Below are 20,005 nucleotides of genomic sequence, written 5' to 3'. Positions count from 1 at the left end.
GTCATGAATTCTTTAAATTCGGCACTGGTAAAATATGGCCCATTGCCACTGACCAGTATGTCAGGCTGGCCGTGGGTGGCAAACATGGCCCTCAGGCTTTCAATGGTGGCAGTGGCGGTGTTTCCCGACATTATTTCACATTCAATCCATTTTGAAAAAGCATCCACCACCACCAGGAACATTTTACCGAGAAACAGGCCTGCATAGTCGACATGGATCCTTGACCATGGTCTGGAGGGCCAGGACCACAAACTTAGTGGTGCCTCTCTGGGCACGTTGCTCAACTGAGCACACACGCTGCATTGTCTAACACAGGACTCTAAATTAGAGTCGATACCGGGCCACCACACGTGGATCTGGCTATGTTGGGGGGGACATCAAACAGGAAATAATCGGTGCATGCAATAAAGGTGCAGCACTTATCATGGGTGACTTTAATATGCATATAGATTGGGCTAACCAAACTAGAAGCAATACGTTGGAGGAGGATTTCCTGGAGTGCATAAGGGATGGTTTTCGAGAACAATATGTCAAGGAACCAACTAGGGGGGAGGCCATCTTAGACTGGGTGTTGTGTAATGAGAGAGGATTAATTAACAGTCTCGTTGTGCGAGGCCCCTCGGGGAAGAGTGACCATAATATGGTGGAATTCTACATTCGGATGGAGAATGAAACAGTTAATTCAGAGACCATGGTCCAGAACTTAAAGAAGAGTAACTTTGAAGGTATGAGGTGTGAATTGGCTAGGATAGATTGGTGAATGATACTTAAGGGGTTGACAGTGGATGGACAATGGCAGACATTTAGAGACCGCATGGATGAACTACAACAATTATACATCCCTGTCTGGCTTAAAAATAAAAAAGGGAAGTGGGCTCAACCGTGGTTATCAAGGGAAATCAGGGATAGTATTAAAGCCAAGGAAGTGGCATACAAATTGGCCAGAAATAGCAGCGAACCTGGGGACGAGGAGAAATTTAGAACTCAGCAGAGGAGGACAAAATATTTGATTAGGGCAAGGAAAATAGAGTACGAGAGAAAGCTTGCACGGAACATTAAAACAGACTGCAAAAGCTTCTATAGATATGTAAAAAGAAATAGGTTAGTAAAGACAAACGTAGGTCCCCTGCAGTCAGAATCAGGGGAAGTCATAACGGGGAACAAAGAAATGGCAGACCAATTGAACAAGTACTTTGGTTTGGTATTCACTAAGGAGGACACAAACAACCTTCCGGATATAAAAGGGGTCAGAGAGTCGAGTAAGAAGAAGGAACTGAGGGAAATCCTTATTAGTTGGGAAATTGTGTTGGGGAAATTGATGGGATTGAAGGCCGATAAATCCCCAGGGCCTGATGGACTGCATCCCAGAGTACTCAAGGAGGTGGCCTTGGAAATAGCGGATGCATTGACAGTCATTTTCCAACATTCCATAGACTCTGGATCAGTTCCTATAGAGTGGAGGGTAGCCAATGTAACCCCACTTTTTACAAAAGGAGGGAGAGAGAAAACAGGGAATTATAAACCGGTCAGCCTGACATCGGTAGTGGGTAAAATGATAGAATCAATTATTAAGGATGTCATAGCAGCGCATTTGGAAAGAGGTGACATGATAGGTCCAAGTCAGCATGGATTTGTGAAAGGGAAATCATGCTTGACAAATCTTCTAGAATTTTTTGAGGATGTTTCCAGTAGAGTGGACCAGGGAGAGCCGGTTGATGTGGTGTATTTGGACTTTCTGAAGGCTTTCGACAAGGTCCCACACAAGAGATTAATGTGCAAAGTTAAAGCACATGGAATTGGGGGTAGTGTGCTGATGTGGATTGAGAACTGGTTGGCAGAGAGGAAGCAAAGAGTAGGAGTAAATGGGTACTTTTCAGAATGGCAGGCAGTGACTAGTGGGGTACCGCAAGGTTCTGTGCTGGGGCCCCAGCTGTTTACATTGTACATTAATGATTTAGACGAGGGGATTAAATGTATTATCTCCAAATTTGTGGATGACACTAAGTTGGGTGGCAGTGTGAGCTGCGAGGAGGATGCTGTGAGACTGCAGAGTGACTTGGATAGGTTAGGTGAGTGGGCAAATGCATGGTAGATGAAGTATAATGTGGATAACTGTGAGGTTATCCACTTTGGTGGTAAAAACAGAGAGACAGACTATTATCTGAATGGTGACAGATTAGGAAAAAGGGAGGTGCAACGAGACCTGGGTGTCATGGTACATCAGTCATTGAAGGTTGGTATGCAGGTACAGCAGGCGGTTAAGAAAGCAAATGGCATGTTGGTCTTCATAGCGAGAGGATTTGAGTACAGGGGCAGGGAGGTGTTGCTACAGTTGTACAGGGCCTTGGTGAGGCCACACCTGGAGTATTGTGTACAGTTTTGGTCTCCTAACTTGAGGAAAGACATTCTTGCTATTGAGGGAGTGCAGCGAATGTTCACCAGGCTGATTCCCGGGATGGCGGGACTGACATATCAAGAAAGACTGGATCAACTGGGCTTGTATTCACTGGAGTTCAGAAGAGTGAGAGGGGACCTCATAGAAACGTTTAAAATTCTGACGGGTTTAGACAGGTTAAATGCAGGAAGAATGTTCCCAATGTTGGGGAAGTCCAGAACCAGGGGTCACAGTCTAAGGATAAGGGGTAAGCCATTTAGGACCGAGATGAGGAGAAACTTCTTTACCCAGAGAGTGGTGAACCTGTGGAATTCTCTACCACAGAAAGTTGAGGCCAATTCACTAAATATATTCAAAAAGGAGTTAGATGTAGTCCTTACTACAAGGGGGATCAAGGGGTATGGCGAGAAAGCAGGAATGGGGTACTGAAGTTGCATGTTCAGCCATGAACTCATTGAATGGCGGTGCAGGCTCGAAGGGCCGAATGGCCTACTCCTGCATCTATTTTCTATGTTTCTATTGCTATCATCATTACTATACACTGTGGAGATGCAAGGTGAATGTCTCCCTGCCCTTTTTGGGTAGCACTACGCGGTTACCCCATAACAGGCAGTCTGCCTGAATGGACAGCTCGTCCTTTCGCCGCTGGAACAGCTTGATTAGCTCCTGCATTTCAATGGGGATGCTGGCCCAGCTCCCATGCAGTACACAGTTTTTTACTAGGGACAGCAGAGGATCTTGGCTGGTCCAAGTCCTAACCTGGCGGGCCCTGACAGGTGATTTATCATTTTCAAACACTTCCATGACCATCAACAAGTCTGCGGGCTGTGCCACCATCAACAAGTTTGCAGGCTGCGCCATTTCCACCCCCATGATGGGCAATGGTAGCCGACTGAGAGCATCCACACAGTTCTCGGTGCCTGGCCTGTGGCGGATGGTATAGTTATATGCTGATAGCGCGAGTGCCCACCTTTGTATGCGGGCTGAGGCATTAGTATTTATCCACTTGTTTTCAGCAAAAAGGGATGTGAGGGGCTTGTGATCGGTTTCCAGCTCAAATTTGAGGCCAAACAGGTACTGATGCATTTTCTTTGCCCCGAACACACACGCTAATGCCTCTTTCTCAATCATGCTGTCGGTCCTCTTGGCCTTAGACAAGCTCCTGGAGGTATAGGCGACAGGTTGCAACTTCCCCGCAACATTAGCTTGTTGTAATACACACCCGACTCCGTACGACGACGCATCACATGCGAGCACAAGTCTTTTACACGGGTTATACAATACAAGCAGCTTGTTAGAGCATAAAATGTTTCTGGCTTTCTCGAAAGCAATTACTTGGTTTTTTTCTCCATCCCCAGTTCTCACCTTTACACAATAATACATGTAGGGGCTCTAAGAGGGTGCTTAACCCCGGTAGGAAGTTACCAAAATAGTTGAGGAGTCCCAGGAACGACCACAGCTCTGTGACATTCTGTGGCCTGGGCGCGTTCCTGATAGCCTCTGTCTTGGTGTTTGCAGGCCGCATGCCATCTGCCGCGATCTTTCTCCCCAAAAACTCCACTTCTGTTGCCATGAAGACGCATTTCGACCTCTTCAGCCACAGCCCTATGCGATCCAGTCACTGGAGGACCTCCTCCAGGTTTTGTAGGTGCTCAACGGTGTCCCGACCCGTGACCAATATGTCGTCCTGAAAAACCATTGTGCGTGGTACCGACTTGAGTTGGCTCTCCATGTTTCTCTGGAAGATCGCTGCAGCCGACCAAATTCCAAACGGGCATCTGTTGTAGATGAACAGTTCCTGTGCATGTTGATGCAGGTGAGGCCCTTTGAAGACTCCTCCAGCTTCTGCGTCATGGAGGCCGAAGTCAGGTCGAGCTTGGTGAATGTCTTGCCTCCTGCCAGCGTCGCAAATAGGTCATCTGCCTTAGGAAGCGGGTATGGGTCCTGTAGCGAGAAACGATTAATAGTTACTTTATAATCGCCGCAAATCCTGACTGTGCCATCACTTTTGAGTACTGGAACAATCGGGCTGGCCCACTCGCTGAATTCCACTGGGGAGATGGTGCCCTCGCGTTGCAGCCTGTCCAGCTCGATTTCCACTCTTTCCCTCATCATGTGAGGTACTGCTCGCGCCTTGTGGTGAATGGGTCGTGCCTCTGGGACCAAGTGGATCCGCACCTTCGCCCCGGAAAAGTTTCCAATGCCTGGCTCAAAAAGGGAAGGAAATTTGTTAAGAAACAGGGTACATGAGGCCTCATCAACATGTGATAGCGCTTTGTATGTCATCCCAGTTCCAGCGGATTTTCCTAGCCAGCTCTTTCCAAGCAGTGTGGGGCCATCGCCCGGGACAATGCAGAGTGGCAGTTTGTGCACCGTGCTTTCGTAGGTGACCTTGACCATGGCACTGCCCAGGACAGTGATAAGCTCTTTGGTGTACATTCTCAGTTTCGTGTGGATGGGGCTCAGGGCTGGTCTGAGTGCCTTGTTGCACCACAGTCTCTCAAACATCTTTTTACTCATGATGGATTGGCTAGCGCCAGTGTCCAGTTCCATGGCTACGGGTAAGCCATTCAATTTTATGTCTAGCATTATAGGTGGACATTTCGTTAAAAATGTGTGCACCCCGTGTACTGCAGCATCTGCTTCCTCTCTCTGAGGCTCGAAATTGCTTTGATCCACCATGCACCGATCGTCCTCTGCCACATGGTGGTTAGCAGGTTTTGCAGACTCGTTGGAGGCGCCCCATTGTTCCACAGCTCTTGCAAACATACCCTTTGAAGTGGCATGAATAGGCTGAATGGAAGCCTCCACAACGCCAACAAGGTGTGAATTGCCTTACATTCATCCTTTGTTGGGGACTCTGAGTCATCTGGGTCACCTGAGGCCTGCTGGCAGTTGCAGACTCATGGTTTCTGCCCTGTACATTTCTGCTCGCAAGCACAGTTCCAGTTAATTTATGAACATTGCTGGCTCTTGTGCGCTGAGAGATTTGTTTGCTGTTATCACTGGTGGACATAAACGTCTGTGCTTTCGCAATGGCCTTACTGAGGGTCGGTGTCTCTACAGTCAAAAGTTTTCGGAGGATGATCTCGTCACTAATGCCCAATACAAAAAAGTCTCTTGAGTATTTGCTCCAGGTAGCCATCAAACTCACATTGTCTTGCAAGTCGCCTTAGCTCGGCGACGTAGCTCACCACTTCCTGACCTTCAGATCGCTGGCACATGTCGAACCGATACCTCACCATCAGCACGCTCTCCCTCGGGTTAAGATGCTCCCGAACCAGTGTACACAGCTCCTGATACGACTTATCTGTGGGTTTCACCGGAGCCAGAAGATTCTTCATGAGGCTGTAGGTCGGTGCCCCGCAGACCGTGAGGAGGACCGCTCTCCTTTTTGCAGCGCTTCCTTCTCCGTCCAGCTCGTTGGCTATAAAGTACTGGTCTAGCCGTTCGACATAGGCTTCCCAGTCCTCCCCCTCCAAGAACTTCTCCAGGGTGCCCACAGTTTGCTGCATCTTTGTGTTGGATTCATATCCTCGTCGCCAGTTATTGTGTTCCTAACACAGGGAGGCTGAAGTAACAGTGACCTCAGTCTTTATTAAGACACTCCAGATTGAGGAACAGGCTTTAGGGGCCGGCTTTTATACAGTGCTCTCAAGGGATGCTGGGATCCCTTGGGACTTCAGGGGATGCACTCCCTGGTGGCGGAACATAGGAGTGCATGCTTTACAGATACACAACAACGTTCACGCCTGGGTGTCCCTGGAGATGGAGGAAGCAGTGTCTACCGGCACTTTCGCGGCCTTCCACAAGAGGTGGGCACCAGAGGGGCTGGAGTGCATCATCACCCCCAACAACCAAATTTTAATTTGATTTGACAAGGTTGCATGGTTAATTTGTGGGTTTTGGTGCCCTTACAAAAGGGGGCACTTGATTTAATGTTGTACAAAAATAGTTGTAGAGCTGTTGCTTTGTGAGTGGCTTAGCCAGTCACGTGATGTCCACAAGACTCAATAAAACCCCAGTCAGTTGGGTCTAGGTCATCCACGATGAGGTATACAGTTGTGAGGCTAGCAGATGATTTGGTATTGTATAGTGTGATTGTTAAACCTTTGCTATTAAAAACTAGTTGGTTTATTAACAATGTGTTGCTATGAGTTCTTAAGTAAAGAACCCATGAAGCAATACATTACACTACTGCAGTCAAGATTCGGGCATCAATTTAGTGAATCAAGATGATCTTAAGGACCACCTCGAGAGGTCATACCTGATTCGTAAGAGTAGGAGAGCTAACATCTTTTAACTTCCATTCTCTTATCTTGCAGGGACATAAAGGTGAACCGGGCGTCTCTCCAGGAAAAGCATACAATGGACAAAAGGTTAGAATGACAACAACAATTTGCTTTTATAGAGTTTAGAAACATGTTGTTTTATAGAGGAAACATTATTTTTAAATTACTGTGCCCCAAAAATGTATCAATGCTGATGCTAACACCAGTGTGGATATTCCAACCAAACCAGTTTGGATTCTTAATTAAATACCAAAAAAAAACCTGATGATGACTTCCATGTTGAAGTGGTATGAAACTATCCTGGTGATTTAGTTGGTAAAGGTACTGCTTCATTGGACCATACAGACTATAAAGGTCCTGGGTTCAATCCCTGGTCTGTGCTGTTGATTGATTTGAACGTCTAACCACTGGCCCATGACATTCAATGACATTACCATCGCCGAATTCCCCACCATCAACATCCTGGGGGTCACCATTGACCAGAAACTTAACTGGACCAACCACATAAATACTGTGGCTACAAGAGCAGGTCAGATGTTGGAAATTCTGCAGTGAGTGTCTCACCTGACTCCCCAAAGCCTTTCCACCATCTACGAGACACAGATCAGAAGTGTGATGGAATACTTTCCACTTGCCTGGATGAGAAGCTCGATACTAGCCAGAACAAAGCAGCCCGCTTGATTGTCACCCCATCCACCACCTTAAACATTCACTCCCTCCACCACCAGCGCACCGTGGCTGCAGTGTGCCATCTACAAGATGCACTGCAGCAACTCACCAAGGCTTCTTCGACAGCACCTCCCAAACCCGTGACCTGTACCACCTAGAAGGACAAGGGCAGCAGGCGCATGGGCTCACCATCAGCCCCAAGTTCCCCTCCAAGTCACATACCACCCTAACTTGGAAATATATTGGCATTCCTTCATCATCGCTGGGTCAAAGTCCTGGAACTCTCTCCCTAACAGCACTGTGGGAGTACCTTCACGACACGGGACTACAGCGGTTCAAGAAGGTGGCTCACCACCCCCTTGTCAAGGGCAATTAGGGATGGGCAATAAATGCCGGCCTCACCAGTGACGCCCACATCCCATGAATGAATTTTTAAAAATCATGGACTGTAATGGGAATACTATAGTTGCCCTCAGTGCCCCTAAGCGATGAAGAATAATGAACAACCAGGGTTCCTGCTCTTGATCACTATTCTTTGAATCCTGCTGAAAGGAACAGGCATTGGGTGATGGTGGGATGGATTCAGCTATGATGTGCATTTGTCAAATTTCTTCCCAGCATTCACTATCCATGCTCCCGTATGAATAATGCCTCTTTGATTGACACCAGAGCACAGCTACATTGTGGAGCTATACTCTGTTGTCAGTCAGCAACTTTCGGAGGGGTGGGAAAAAAATTGAGGGAAAAAGTGATTAAAAATTGGATTAAAAATGGTTGGTACTTTGTTACTATCAGTATAACCACCAATAGCGATATCAGCTGAGATAAAAAGTGATGACATCTGGCATTGGGGGTTGACATCAAATTAGGCATTTCACTGAGAAAGACCCTTTATTATTTGTTCGTGAGATGTGGGCACACTTATTGCCCATTGTAGTTACCCTGCAAAGTGATGGTCGGGTCTTCTTAGAATCATAAAATGGTTACAGCACGGAAGAAGGCCATTCAACCCGTCGAGCCCATGCCAACTCTCAGCTAGTCCCACTCTCCCGTCCTTTCCCCGTAGTCCTGCAATATTTTTTCTTTCAGATACTTATCCAACTCCCTTTTGAAAGATAAGATTGAGTCTACCTCCACCATCGTTTCAGGCAGTGCATTGCAGAACCCAACCACTCGCTGCGTATAAATTTTTTTTCTTACATTGCCTTTGGTCCTTTTGCCAATGACCTTAAATCTGTTTCCTCTGGTTCTCAAACCTTCTGCCAATGGGGAAAGTTTCTCTCCATCTACCCTGTCCAGATCCCTCATGATTTTGAACACCTCTAATAAATCTTCTCTCAATCTTCACTGCTCCAAGGAGAATAACCTTGAACTGATGTAATCCTTGTGGTGTGGTTCTAGGTAGAGAATACCAGGATTTTGATCCAGTGACTATGCAGGAATGCCGTGTATGCCAGGATGGTATGTGACTTGGAGGTTTTGCCGTTCCTATGACACTTGTCTTTTTTGGTCGAAGCCTCTATCTCACTAAATGTGGGGAGTTGTCACAATGCAGTGTGTAGTTAGCACATACCACAGCAATAGTGCACCAGTGGTGGAGAAGGGTTGCTATTGAGTCCAGTGATGGGGCACTGGTCAGTTGGGCTGCTCGGTCACTTTTCCTAAGCGCTAGCTCACAAATAACCAGAGATATTGAATTCAATTTCACAACCTGCCACAATGGAATTTGAACACTGGTGTAATCGTCCAGTACTTGAACCACCGCACTGTACCAAGTGAGAAACTAAAGAGTCACACTGTTCCAGTATCAAAGAATTACCACCTGAGGATGTAGTTAAAGTAGTTTACTCTGTACCTGTCCATGGTATATATGACTTTGGGAGTATGTCATACTTTTCCACTTTCCATTTAGGGACAGTATGCTGTTACCCAACATTGATATCCCACACTTTGAGTTGCATAAACGATGCACTATATCAACCAGATTGAAACGATTTTGCAATATAAATTAGTAGTACTAAAATGAATATAATAACAATGAAGAAATGGACCACTAATACATAAAGCCACAAACCACCAACAATATCCGAAACATTTTATGGGGAACATGAGCAAAACCAATCCCCCCTTGTGGAATTTTGGTTCCCTCTTGTATCTGCTATATGTGTTCTCCTTTATTTTGTGGTGGAATCAACCCTGTTCTTAGAAAGGTGTAAAATAGGGAAATGGTCTTGTACAATGACGGATAGGTAAAGGCCATCTGGCCCATCGAGGCTGCTCCACACAATTGCGATACCTTGTGTCCACCCACCAAATATATTGTCCTTCTAGAACGCTGCCTTTATCAGGAGCTAGAACAGGAGATATTAGACAGATGTTTATGCAGTAGAGTGTAAGCATAGTACTGTGCATTCGGTGGTGGTTTAAGATTTTCTGATGGGTGCTATGCTGATAGTGATGTTTATATTACTATTAATATGTTACTAAAGCCAGTACTAATCCCAATATTAGTTTACTGTATCTTGTATAATTCAAACAGTGGATTTGGTTGATGATTTTGCATGACTAATATGAAAATATTTTTAACGTGCAGACCTGGTCTCATTGTTTTACAGGGTGATCTGGGTCGTCCTGGTGCCATCGGACTCCAAGGGTCATCAGGCAGAAAGGTAGGCAACCGAGATCGTTACTCATTATTAAAACTGGACATTTGCTAAGTTTTTATTTACTTGTTATTGGGAGTGTTGGGGTAAAAAGAAGACTTCTCTTCAAGGTGGATTTCCTGATTATAAGAAATCGACACCCACCCGTTAATGCAACCACGGAATCACTCAGACGAAACCTTGGTTCAACTGGTCTTTATTCAAGCATGCAGGGGAAGAGTTCACGAATGAACCTTCAAAATACAAGGGTTTCTACAAGAACATTTATACAGATTTTTGAGGTGTGCGACCCTCTTACAAAACTTCTATTAGCATGTAGCTTATCAGCGGAGCTTCATTGATTCATAGACTCTTATCAGATTTGCTGCTGAGTGATTTCCCAACCTGTCCATCTCCCATCACGTGTCACCCTTCTGGAATGTGTTGTTCAGTGGTGTCAACTTTGCCTCAGTTCCTCATGACATGTTGATTAACCTTATTTCCCAGGGTTTGCTATCTTGTTCCCAAACACCTGATTTCTTGTCCCTTCCCCAAGAGAACTCCAGTCAAAACTTTCTCGTTCTCATGGATTTTACTGCTGCTACAATCTATGTTTCTAGACTGCTGGCTCCCTACTGTCCTTGGTAGAAATTGTTCTGTACTGAATATGTAAGTTTTCATTTTCTATCAGCCTGTACTAAAGGTTAATACAATTGATGGTTCATTTACCATCAAGCTTTGCTGCTAAGCAAGCTTCAAAAAAACCATTTGTAAGCAAGTGTTATAAGCATCCTTTACATACATAAGCAAGTTTTACATACAATCTGTCAATAGGCGATATATTACAATCCCTATCATGAGGTGGAGGAACTCCCGACTCCTCACAACCTCCTAATACTGATAAGCCCTATAATCTGGACCATTTTATGTGTCAAATCAATTCACTACCTCCAGTATCCACTTTAGTGACCATCTTTATCCCCTTACAATACTCTACCCCCTACAGGAGTAAGATCAAGTTGAAATTAATGTTAGGAACGGTGACAGCCCTAATTGAAAATCATTGTGAGGGGGGTAAATTAGATGTTAGTTTTATGAGTTTTAAGGTGCACTGACTGTATTATTCATTGTGTCAGAATCAAATTGCTAACATTGGAAACTGAATGTATTGTTTCAGTCATCACCTTGGCTTCTTTTTTGAGATATGTTGATGCAGCTGCCAGCAAGTACTTCTTGTAGTTGGCTAACCCAAGTGTATACATTTCTTAGAGAAATGTCCTGTCTGCAGACAGGCTAGTTCTTTCCTTTGGAACATTCATGGGCTATTGAGAGAGAAATGATACAACTGTTACATGATGAGTGCTAAATGGAGACTTTGCATCTGTTTTCACTGCTAAAAATGATGCAAAGTTGCTGGTGGTGACAGACAGGGGTGCTCTAATATTGGATCCTTGGAAGTTAATGTGACAATGCTCTTGGCCAAAGCTCTTCAAGTTAATCAGGCTGCTGCACCCAATGGTATCCATCCAAGAGTGCTAAACGAAATCGGGGATGCATTCTGTGAGCCATTCTGTGTGTCAGCTGTGGCTCAGTGGGGAGCATTCTCATCTCTGAGTCAGAAGGCTATATAAACCAATGAAAGAAAGAAATAAAGACTTGGATTTATATAGCGCCTTTCACGATCAACAGACGTCTCAAAGTGCTTTACAGTCAATGAAGTATTATTGGAGTATAATCACTGTTGTAATGTAGGAAACACGGCAGCCAAGTTGCGCACAAGCAAGCTCCCACAAACAGTAATGTGATCATGACCAGTTTTTTTTTTGTTATGTTGATTGAGTGATAAATATTGGTCAGGACACCGGAGAGAACTCCCCTGCTCTTCTTCGAAATAGTGTCATGGGATCTTTTACGTCCACCTGAGAGAGCAGATGTGGCCTTGGTTTAACGTCTCATCCGAAAGATGGTATTTCTGACAGTGCGGCGCTCCCTCAGTACTGCACTGGAGTGTCAGCCTAGATTTTAGTTCTCAAGTCCCTGGAGTGGGGCTTGAACCCACAACCTTTAAAGTAATCGAGCAGGAAAGGAACACAAGTGTGTCTATAGAAAAGAAGGGTGTGAAAAGGCCGGATCTAAGAGTCAGTATTGTACAGAGGGAAAGATTTTCCATATGATAATCCTCAAGCATGACTCAAATATTAACAATTGTTCCATAGTGTACTTTTCCTAATACAATAGTGTACTTTTCCTAATACAATAGTGTACTTTTCCTAATACAATTCATCCATTTGAGATGAGTGTTGTTCATTGTAGGAAGGGCTCAAAACAGAGTTGCCAGGAGGAAATTTCTTAATCATTAAAAAGAATCATCACCAACAACAACTTGGATTTATATAGCGAAGGATGGACAAACGCAGCCATTGTGATGGCGAATACATGGGATGTAACGAAGTGTGTGCATTTTCTGCGGCCTGGAGGTGTCTGTGTTCCACATCAATGTAGAATGTGAGAGGTTTCAGCCCCTCTTCCACTATTTGAAAGAGCTGCTCCTGCATTTCTGGCTGCACTTCAGTCCCACGCTCCTGATCTTTGGGCACCCGGTGCAGGGTGAGCGGGCAGGTCGGAGGGCCTCCTCGTGGGACTGCTCCTGGGCCTGGCCAAGGTGACCATTAACAGATCCAGACAGTGGGGGGTCGTTCAGCCTGACTGCCTGCCTCTCTTCCGCAGCTACGTTCGAGCCCAGGTATCCCTGGAGATGGAACACGCGGTGTCCACTGGTACGCTCGAGGCCTTCTGCGACCGGTGGGCACCGGAGGGACAGGAGTGCACCGTCACAAACGGGAACACAATTTTAATTTGATGTATTAAGGTTCCTTTAAACATTTTTTTGTTAATTTACAGGTTTATTGGTTGTTGACTTAATTGCCGGTAGTTGTAATGAAGTGTACATGCACTGATGAAAGAGGGCACATGTTTGAATTCAATTTGCATATTGTTGTATTTAAAAGAGTTGTGAGCTAGAAGCTGATTAAGCAGTTGTAGATTGTTTGACTCTCCAAAGGTGTATATATTAGGTTCGAGTTTGCAAAAGTATATGCACTGATTAAACTATAAGGCACTAGGACCATGGGGACTGGTGGTAGCAGCTTTCTGGGCTCCAAAATAAGTGGTCACAGGTGTCCCAGATTAAAGAAACAAGCAAGGGGGTTATATGAACCAAAATGCCATAGATTAGGAGAGAATGGGTAGGATAGTAAGACAGAGGTGTGTATGTTTATTTGAGGAATCCAACAGTAAGTTTGTGCAGGAGCACAGAACTGCCTTTGGTTGACTGGGCTGAATTGGTATTGAGAGCACAAAAGAATGCAAGAGTGCAGTTCTTTCAATGGATATTTGAATGCTCAGGGGAGTGATATCAATGACAACACCAGGCCCAGAGGTTGTGGCTGCCTGCTGTATTGAACAAGTATGACCCCTAGGAAGAGGTTAATGCCTTCATAAGTAACTTTGAGTGTATTGCTACTGTGGTGTTCTGACCCAAAGAAGGTTGTGCAGTGTATTGTGCAGGTCCACTGCTGACAGGCTGCCTTAAACTATTCATCCAAACAGAAAAGTGAGATGGTCTACAGAGGTTTGGAATAGCCAAGGAGTGATAACCAGCTGTGCTTCTGGGTCCCAAGACTAATGGCACAGTCTGTGCTCCACCAGCTGTAAGGCCTGTGCTGGGGTTGGTTGACCCCCCAGGAGAATTTCAGGGCCCCAAAGTCATAAAAGGTTTGGCTGGAACAGTTTGAGTGTGGTATGACAGCATGCTGATTTTTATGTTACATGAGGTGGTGGACTTGGCTGATGTTATGGGGAACAGGCAGGAAAGTGGAGTTGAGGCCAAGATCAGATTGGCTTGAGGGGTCAAATGCCCTACTTCTGCTCCTATTTCTTATGTTTTTTGAAGGAAGAGAATGGAATGCCTGTTTACTGGCTCTGCCCCTACTTCTGCTCCTATTTCTTATGTTTTTTGAAGGAAGAGAATGGAATGCCTGTTTACTGGCTCTGCCCCTACACTGGAACCCAAAGGATGGCATCCAGATTGTGTTAGGCCTAGCCCATCTAAGGCAGGGAGGAGGCAAGGAGCTTGGGATATTTAAGTTAGTTAATGGTCAAAGCAAAAATTGGGTAAGTGGAAAGGAAGCTGCATTTGGGTATAACCCACCCAGGGACATGGGTACAGTAAAGGGGGACAGGTGATTTCCTCAGATTGTGAGGTTTGATGCAGGGAGCTGTTGTGTGCAGAGAATGGGGACACAACACTAGGAAATGGAATATAGTGTTGTCCTACATCAAATTTGTGGTTCCCCTAGTGGTAGTGGAGAGAACAACTGTGGCATTGATTGACTTGAAGTATGCTAAGCCTGATCGTACCGGGGCTAGGAAAAGTTCTACAGTGGAAATTAAATGTATACACAGTGGTGCAAGAGCTTACTCTTCAGCTCTTGTCTCAATGGTCAGCACTATCACCCCTTTGTGTTGTCGAGTTCAGTTCAGTAAATCTGAAGTAGTTCAGCACTCCTGCATACTTTTATTGTTGGATTCAGCAAACAAAAAAATACTCTTGCTTCAAACTTGTCACTAGCGTATGTCTTTCTAACCTGTCTGTCTCCTCTACTTTAAAACCTTGTTTGTTTAATCTGGGACATGTGACCACTTACTTTGAAGCCCAGATGGTTGCACCTATCCACTCCCCATGGTCCTAGTGCCTTCTACTTCCAGAAGCAGATGTGCATGTCTATCACTGGTCAAAAGCTCCAATTGTGCAGGGCCTTGGTGAGACCACACCTGGAGTCCTGTGCACAGTTTTGGTCTCCTTATCTAAGGAAGGATATACTTGCCTTGGCGGTGGTGCAACAAAGTTTCACGAGATTGATTGCTGAGATGAGAGGGCGCTCATGATGAGAGATTATGTAGAATGGGCCTATACTCTCTGGAGTTTAGAAGAATGAGAGGTGATCTCATTGAAACATATATGATTCTGAAGGGGATTGACCAGGTAGATGCTGATGTTGTTTCCCCTGGCTGGAGAGTTGAGAACCAGGGGTCACAGTATAGGGATAAAGGGTAGACCATTTAAAACCGAGATGAGGAATTTCTTCACTCGGAGGGTTGTGAAGCTTTGAAATTCTCTACCTCAAAGGGCTGTGGATGCTGAATTGTTTATTATAGTCAAGGTTGATAGATTTTTGGACTCTAGGGGAATCAAGGAACATGGGAATTGGGTTGGAAAGTGGCGTTGAGGTCAAAGATCAGGCATGGTCTTATTGAATGTGAGGTGCTGTATGCCCTACTCCTGTTCCAAATTTTTATGGTTTTATAAGGTCCTGTTGAAGATCTAGTCATAATTAATATATCCTTCTGCCATTTGGCAGCACAGTGTGCATCCTAGATCCTGTAAATGCTGTTTCCATTGGGTGTGACATTAACATCTGTATCTGTGGTGTCTTCAGAAATTCCGATAGCTTCCTGCATCATCTCCATGTCAGATGAGGTAGACTTATCTGTGAAGGTACAAGATAATTTAGTAGATTTTGAGCTCTTCATGGATTCCAAATGTATTTGCAGTAATACTACTCCTGAACACAGAAAACAAGTGTTTGAATTCCTTGGCCCACAGCCAGCAAGAGAAGAGACTATTAACCGAGCACCTGCAAGACATGCTGCTAGCATAAATATAGAAGTGCCCTTTTCAAAGATCATACATTTATTGCACGTGACATGGCAAGTGTTCTGTCATTTACCAGATTCTGCTATGGCTTTGGAGGAGGAGGTAGTTTCATTGCACTTCACTTGCAATATCTGTGCAGTGATTTTCTCTGGAATTGTCAGCAATTGTCTTATGGCTGTGTGCAGCTGTTGTGTCCAAATTTACACTTCGTTGGACATTTAAGATCATTGACTCTCTTGACAGCTTATGCATTTCTGTAAACTTTAAAAAAAGAAAGATTTGGATTTATATAGCACCTTTCACAACCACCAGATGTCTCAAAGTGCTTTACAGCCAATGAAGTACTTTTGGAGTGCAGTCACTATTGTAATGTGGGAAATGCGGCAGCTAATTTGCACACAGCAAGCTCCTACAGACAGCAATGTGGTAATGACCAGATAATGTGTTTCTTTGTTTATGTTGATTGAGTGATAAATATTGGCCAGGACACCAGGGATAACTTCCCTGCTCCTCTTCGAAATAGTGGCCATGGGATCATTTATGTCCACCCGAGAGGTGGCACCTCCGACAGTACGGCACCCTTCAGCACTGCACTGGAGTGTCAACCTAGATTTATGTGCTCAAGTTCCTGGAGTTGAACCCACAACTTCTGACTCAGAGGCATGTGTGCTACCCACTGAGCTACAGCTGACACTTTATGCCCGAGTATGAATGTAATCCCTTATAATCATTTATAGTGTTCTAATGGACAAGGAGGAGAAATCACTAGATATAGTTTTGAATTTTTTCTTTGTTGGTTAGAAGCATGTGACTGTTCTCTTCTCGCACTAAGGCCGGAAGTTCCCTTACCTTGGCGGATCTGATGCAGCCGGTGTCCGTGGTGGGTGTTGACCCTGCTGCTGGCTCCAGCCCACTGCATGATCTACCAATATTTCCAGGGATGGTTGGGAGGAAGAAAAATTCAGTGATGGTTTGAAGAATTAATTAATTGTGAACAACTGAAGTAATTAATTATGAAAGTATGCTCCAACAATGATCAGCCAAGAAACCTCAGTGAGTTTACACTGATCTTGAACATGATTTGTGTTTGTATTCTCAAAAATCTAAATAGAGAATGGGAAGCCGTCAATCGAACTTGAGGTCCCCTACTAGTGCATGAAGTTGTGAAATCAATCCCTTTCTCCAAACATGCTGAGAGATGGTTTCCCCTGGCTGGAGAGTTTAGAACTAGGGGGCCACAGTCTCAGGATAAGGGGCCGGCTATTTAAAACTGAGATGAGGAGGAATTTCTTCACTAATATGGTTGTGAATCTTTGGAATTCTCTACCCCAAAGTGCTGTCGATGCTCAGTTGTTGTGTATATTCAAAGCTGAGATCGGTAGGACTCCAGAAAAATTATGGAACATGGGGATAGGGGCAGGAAAGTGGAGTTGACCTCGAAGATCAGCCATGATCTTATTGAATAGCGGAGCAGGCTCGAGAGGCTGTACGGCCTCTTCCTGCTCCTAATTCGTATGCTCTTGTGTTCTCATGAAAGCATGAGGAAATGAGGTAAATGATGGATCATTTAATTTTAAAAGCATGTACTCAATAATCAGGCACATCCACAAATATATTTTTCACCATTGTCTGCACCAAAGAGAACAGCTAGGACCTATACTGTGTGACATGTGAATTTATAGGCATGCCACGTATACCATCTGTAAATGTGTGTCAATTGTGTAATCTGTAATTATGAGTCATCTGCATCTCTACTGCACATGTGTTTTTCAAAAGTGGTTTATTTCTCCCACAAGCCAATATCAGAAATACTTCCCAATTCCAATAAAAGGTACTATAAACGGGATAAATAATCCACCTTGTGACATCTGGATTGCATAACTCACTTTAATCCACACTCGTCAGGGATTACGTGGTCTGATCATTGGTGAATGATTTGTTCCCCATAACCACTCACTGTCAGATATTTTCTGCTACACACATGTGGATGGGCATTAATTATGCAAAAATGTGTTTCTTCTCATAAAATAGTTTTTTTTTCTGGGAATCTTTTTTTTAAACCGTCAGAGGTCTGAAAAAATGCAGGCATCACAAATCAGCAAGGATTATATCTTTCTCCCAGTACAGCTGGATTAGTTGGTTAATGGATCGCACTGAAAAGAAAAGCAATGGACATCATTGTTCCCGAGGGAGGAGGAAGCCCGGGGCAGTGGAGGTCCAAGATTTGCTTGTGGGGCTTGGAGGAGCACTCCTATTGCTCTTGGTTCACAAGGAAACAAAGCTTTTCCTCACTTTTATTTTCTTTATTTCAAGGCAAGGAGATGCACTAAGCATATATACAATGCGACATAAGAGCTGACGGAAGGCCTGACATTTTCTAGTGATAGTCCTAACTAGTAAATTCTCCATTTAATGCTGAGATTACCTTAATCAGTAGACCTCTGTGTGTTGACAGCAGCTGAAGAATCAGTGAAAATTCAATAAATTCTTGTTCTGATATTGACAAAAAAGTAAATTCAGTTCCAGAGTCAATTGTAAGGAATACAATAGGACAGCGCGCATACACATGCAAATATCTACACGCTCCTGCCCTCCCTTTTTGTAGGGAAGGACCTGGCTTCTGCTCAGTATCCCCTTCAGAGGGGCAGCTAATATTGGGAACTCATTGGCCCAGAATTTGCAGTTGATGCCACTGACCGCAAAACTTTCTACGAAAGTACCTGTTGTTCCCGGAGTTTCGGAGACTTTTGGTCCTGGGCCTCTACGTGAAGGCCTGCGTAACATAGAAACAGAAATTAGGTGCAGGAACAGGCCATTCGGCCCTTCAAGCCTGCATCGCCATTCAGTAAAATCATGGCTGATCATTCAACCACAGTACCCCTTTCCTGTTTTCTCTCCATACCCCTTGATCCCTTTGGCCGTAAGGGCCATATCTAACTCCCTTTTGAATATTTCCAACAAACTGGTCTCAACAACTTTCTGCGGTAGAGAATTCCACAGCTAAACCACTCTCTAAGTGAAGAAGTTTCTCCTCATCTCGGCCCTAAATGGTTTACCCCTTATTCTTAGACTGTGACTGTAATGTCCTTACATACTACTATAAATTCACACAAGGCACATTCTGCAGACAAGGTCACTCTGTGACCTGAACCTTTATTCACAGGACCAAGAAGTGATGACCCTGCGTGGGACCTCCCTTTATATACCTGGATGACCAGGTGAGGAGTGTCTCCCACAAGTTCACCCACTGTGATCAAGGTGTGCATTTCTTAGGTGTATACAGTATGCAGTGTTGTTATGAAGGTTACACTTACATGAAGGTTACATACATGACATCACCTCCCCCCCCCCCCCCATCCTCCAACATCTTATGGGGTCAAAGATTGAGTCTTTCAGGCGCTCGACACTCTCTCATGGAGCGCCGCAGTTGGGGCTCTGGTTGTTGAGCCTTGGCATGCGTCTCTGTCACCTGTGGTGATTCCAGCTTGTCCGGGCTGGCCGCAGGGACTGTGCATGCTGCTGAACGTTCTTGTTGCTCATTCACTGGCGCTGGTGTGGGCAACATCTCATGATCTCCCTCAGGTTCCTCAGTATCCATGCTGAACCGTTTTTTTACTTGGTCCAGATGCTTGTGGCATATCTGTCCATTGTTAAGTCTGACGAATATGACCCTATTCCCCTCTTTGCCAATTACAGTACCCTCAAGCCACTTGGGTGTAGTCATACGCAGCCAGCATGAGAGCCCATCGCTGTATGAGAGCTGACGCATTGGCATTGACAGCTTTGCTGTCTGACAACAGGGATGTTAACGGCTTGTGGTCCATTTCTAACTCGAACCTTCTGCCAAAAAGGTACTGGTGCATCTTTTTCACCCCGTAGACACATGTGAGTGCTTCCTTTTCAACCATCCCATATCCCCGTTCTGCTTTGGAGAGCAACCTGGAGGCATCAGCCACAGGTTGGAGTTGGCCCTCATCATTACTCTGCTGCAACACGCACCCAACTCCATAGGATGATGCATCACATGTCAAAACCAATTTCTTACAGGGGTTGTACAGAGTCAACAGCTTATTAGAACAAAGCAGGTTCCGCGCCCGATTGAAAGCCCATTCCTGACAGTCCCCCCCCCCCAAAACCAATCACAACCCTTACGCAGAAGCACGTGTAGCGGCTCCAACAATGTGCTTAAGTTCGGCAGAAAGTTCCCGAAATAGTTCAAGATTGCCAGAAATGAATGCAACTCCGATGTGTTGCCGGGCCTGGGCGCACGACGAATCGCCTCAGTTTTGGA

At 44.9% G+C, this 20,005-nt stretch overlaps 1 protein-coding gene across 1 annotated transcript in view; it reads left to right on the top strand.

Moving 5' to 3' along the window:
• The window catches only part of col27a1b (collagen, type XXVII, alpha 1b), a 740,056-nt gene that overhangs the window by 186,704 nt on the left and 533,347 nt on the right, over window positions 1-20,005 (top strand). Inside the window, exons 6-7 of the mRNA XM_070863596.1 lie at window positions 6,721-6,774; window positions 9,972-10,025. Of these exons, the coding sequence (XP_070719697.1) occupies window positions 6,721-6,774; window positions 9,972-10,025 (108 nt within the window). The remainder of the gene's footprint in view (window positions 1-6,720; window positions 6,775-9,971; window positions 10,026-20,005) is intronic.

Source organism: Pristiophorus japonicus, chromosome 20, assembly GCF_044704955.1.
Source record: "Pristiophorus japonicus isolate sPriJap1 chromosome 20, sPriJap1.hap1, whole genome shotgun sequence".
NCBI lineage: Eukaryota > Metazoa > Chordata > Chondrichthyes > Pristiophoridae > Pristiophorus > Pristiophorus japonicus.
Note: the sequence above shows the minus strand (reverse complement) of the source record. Positions and strands in the feature narration are given on the sequence as shown.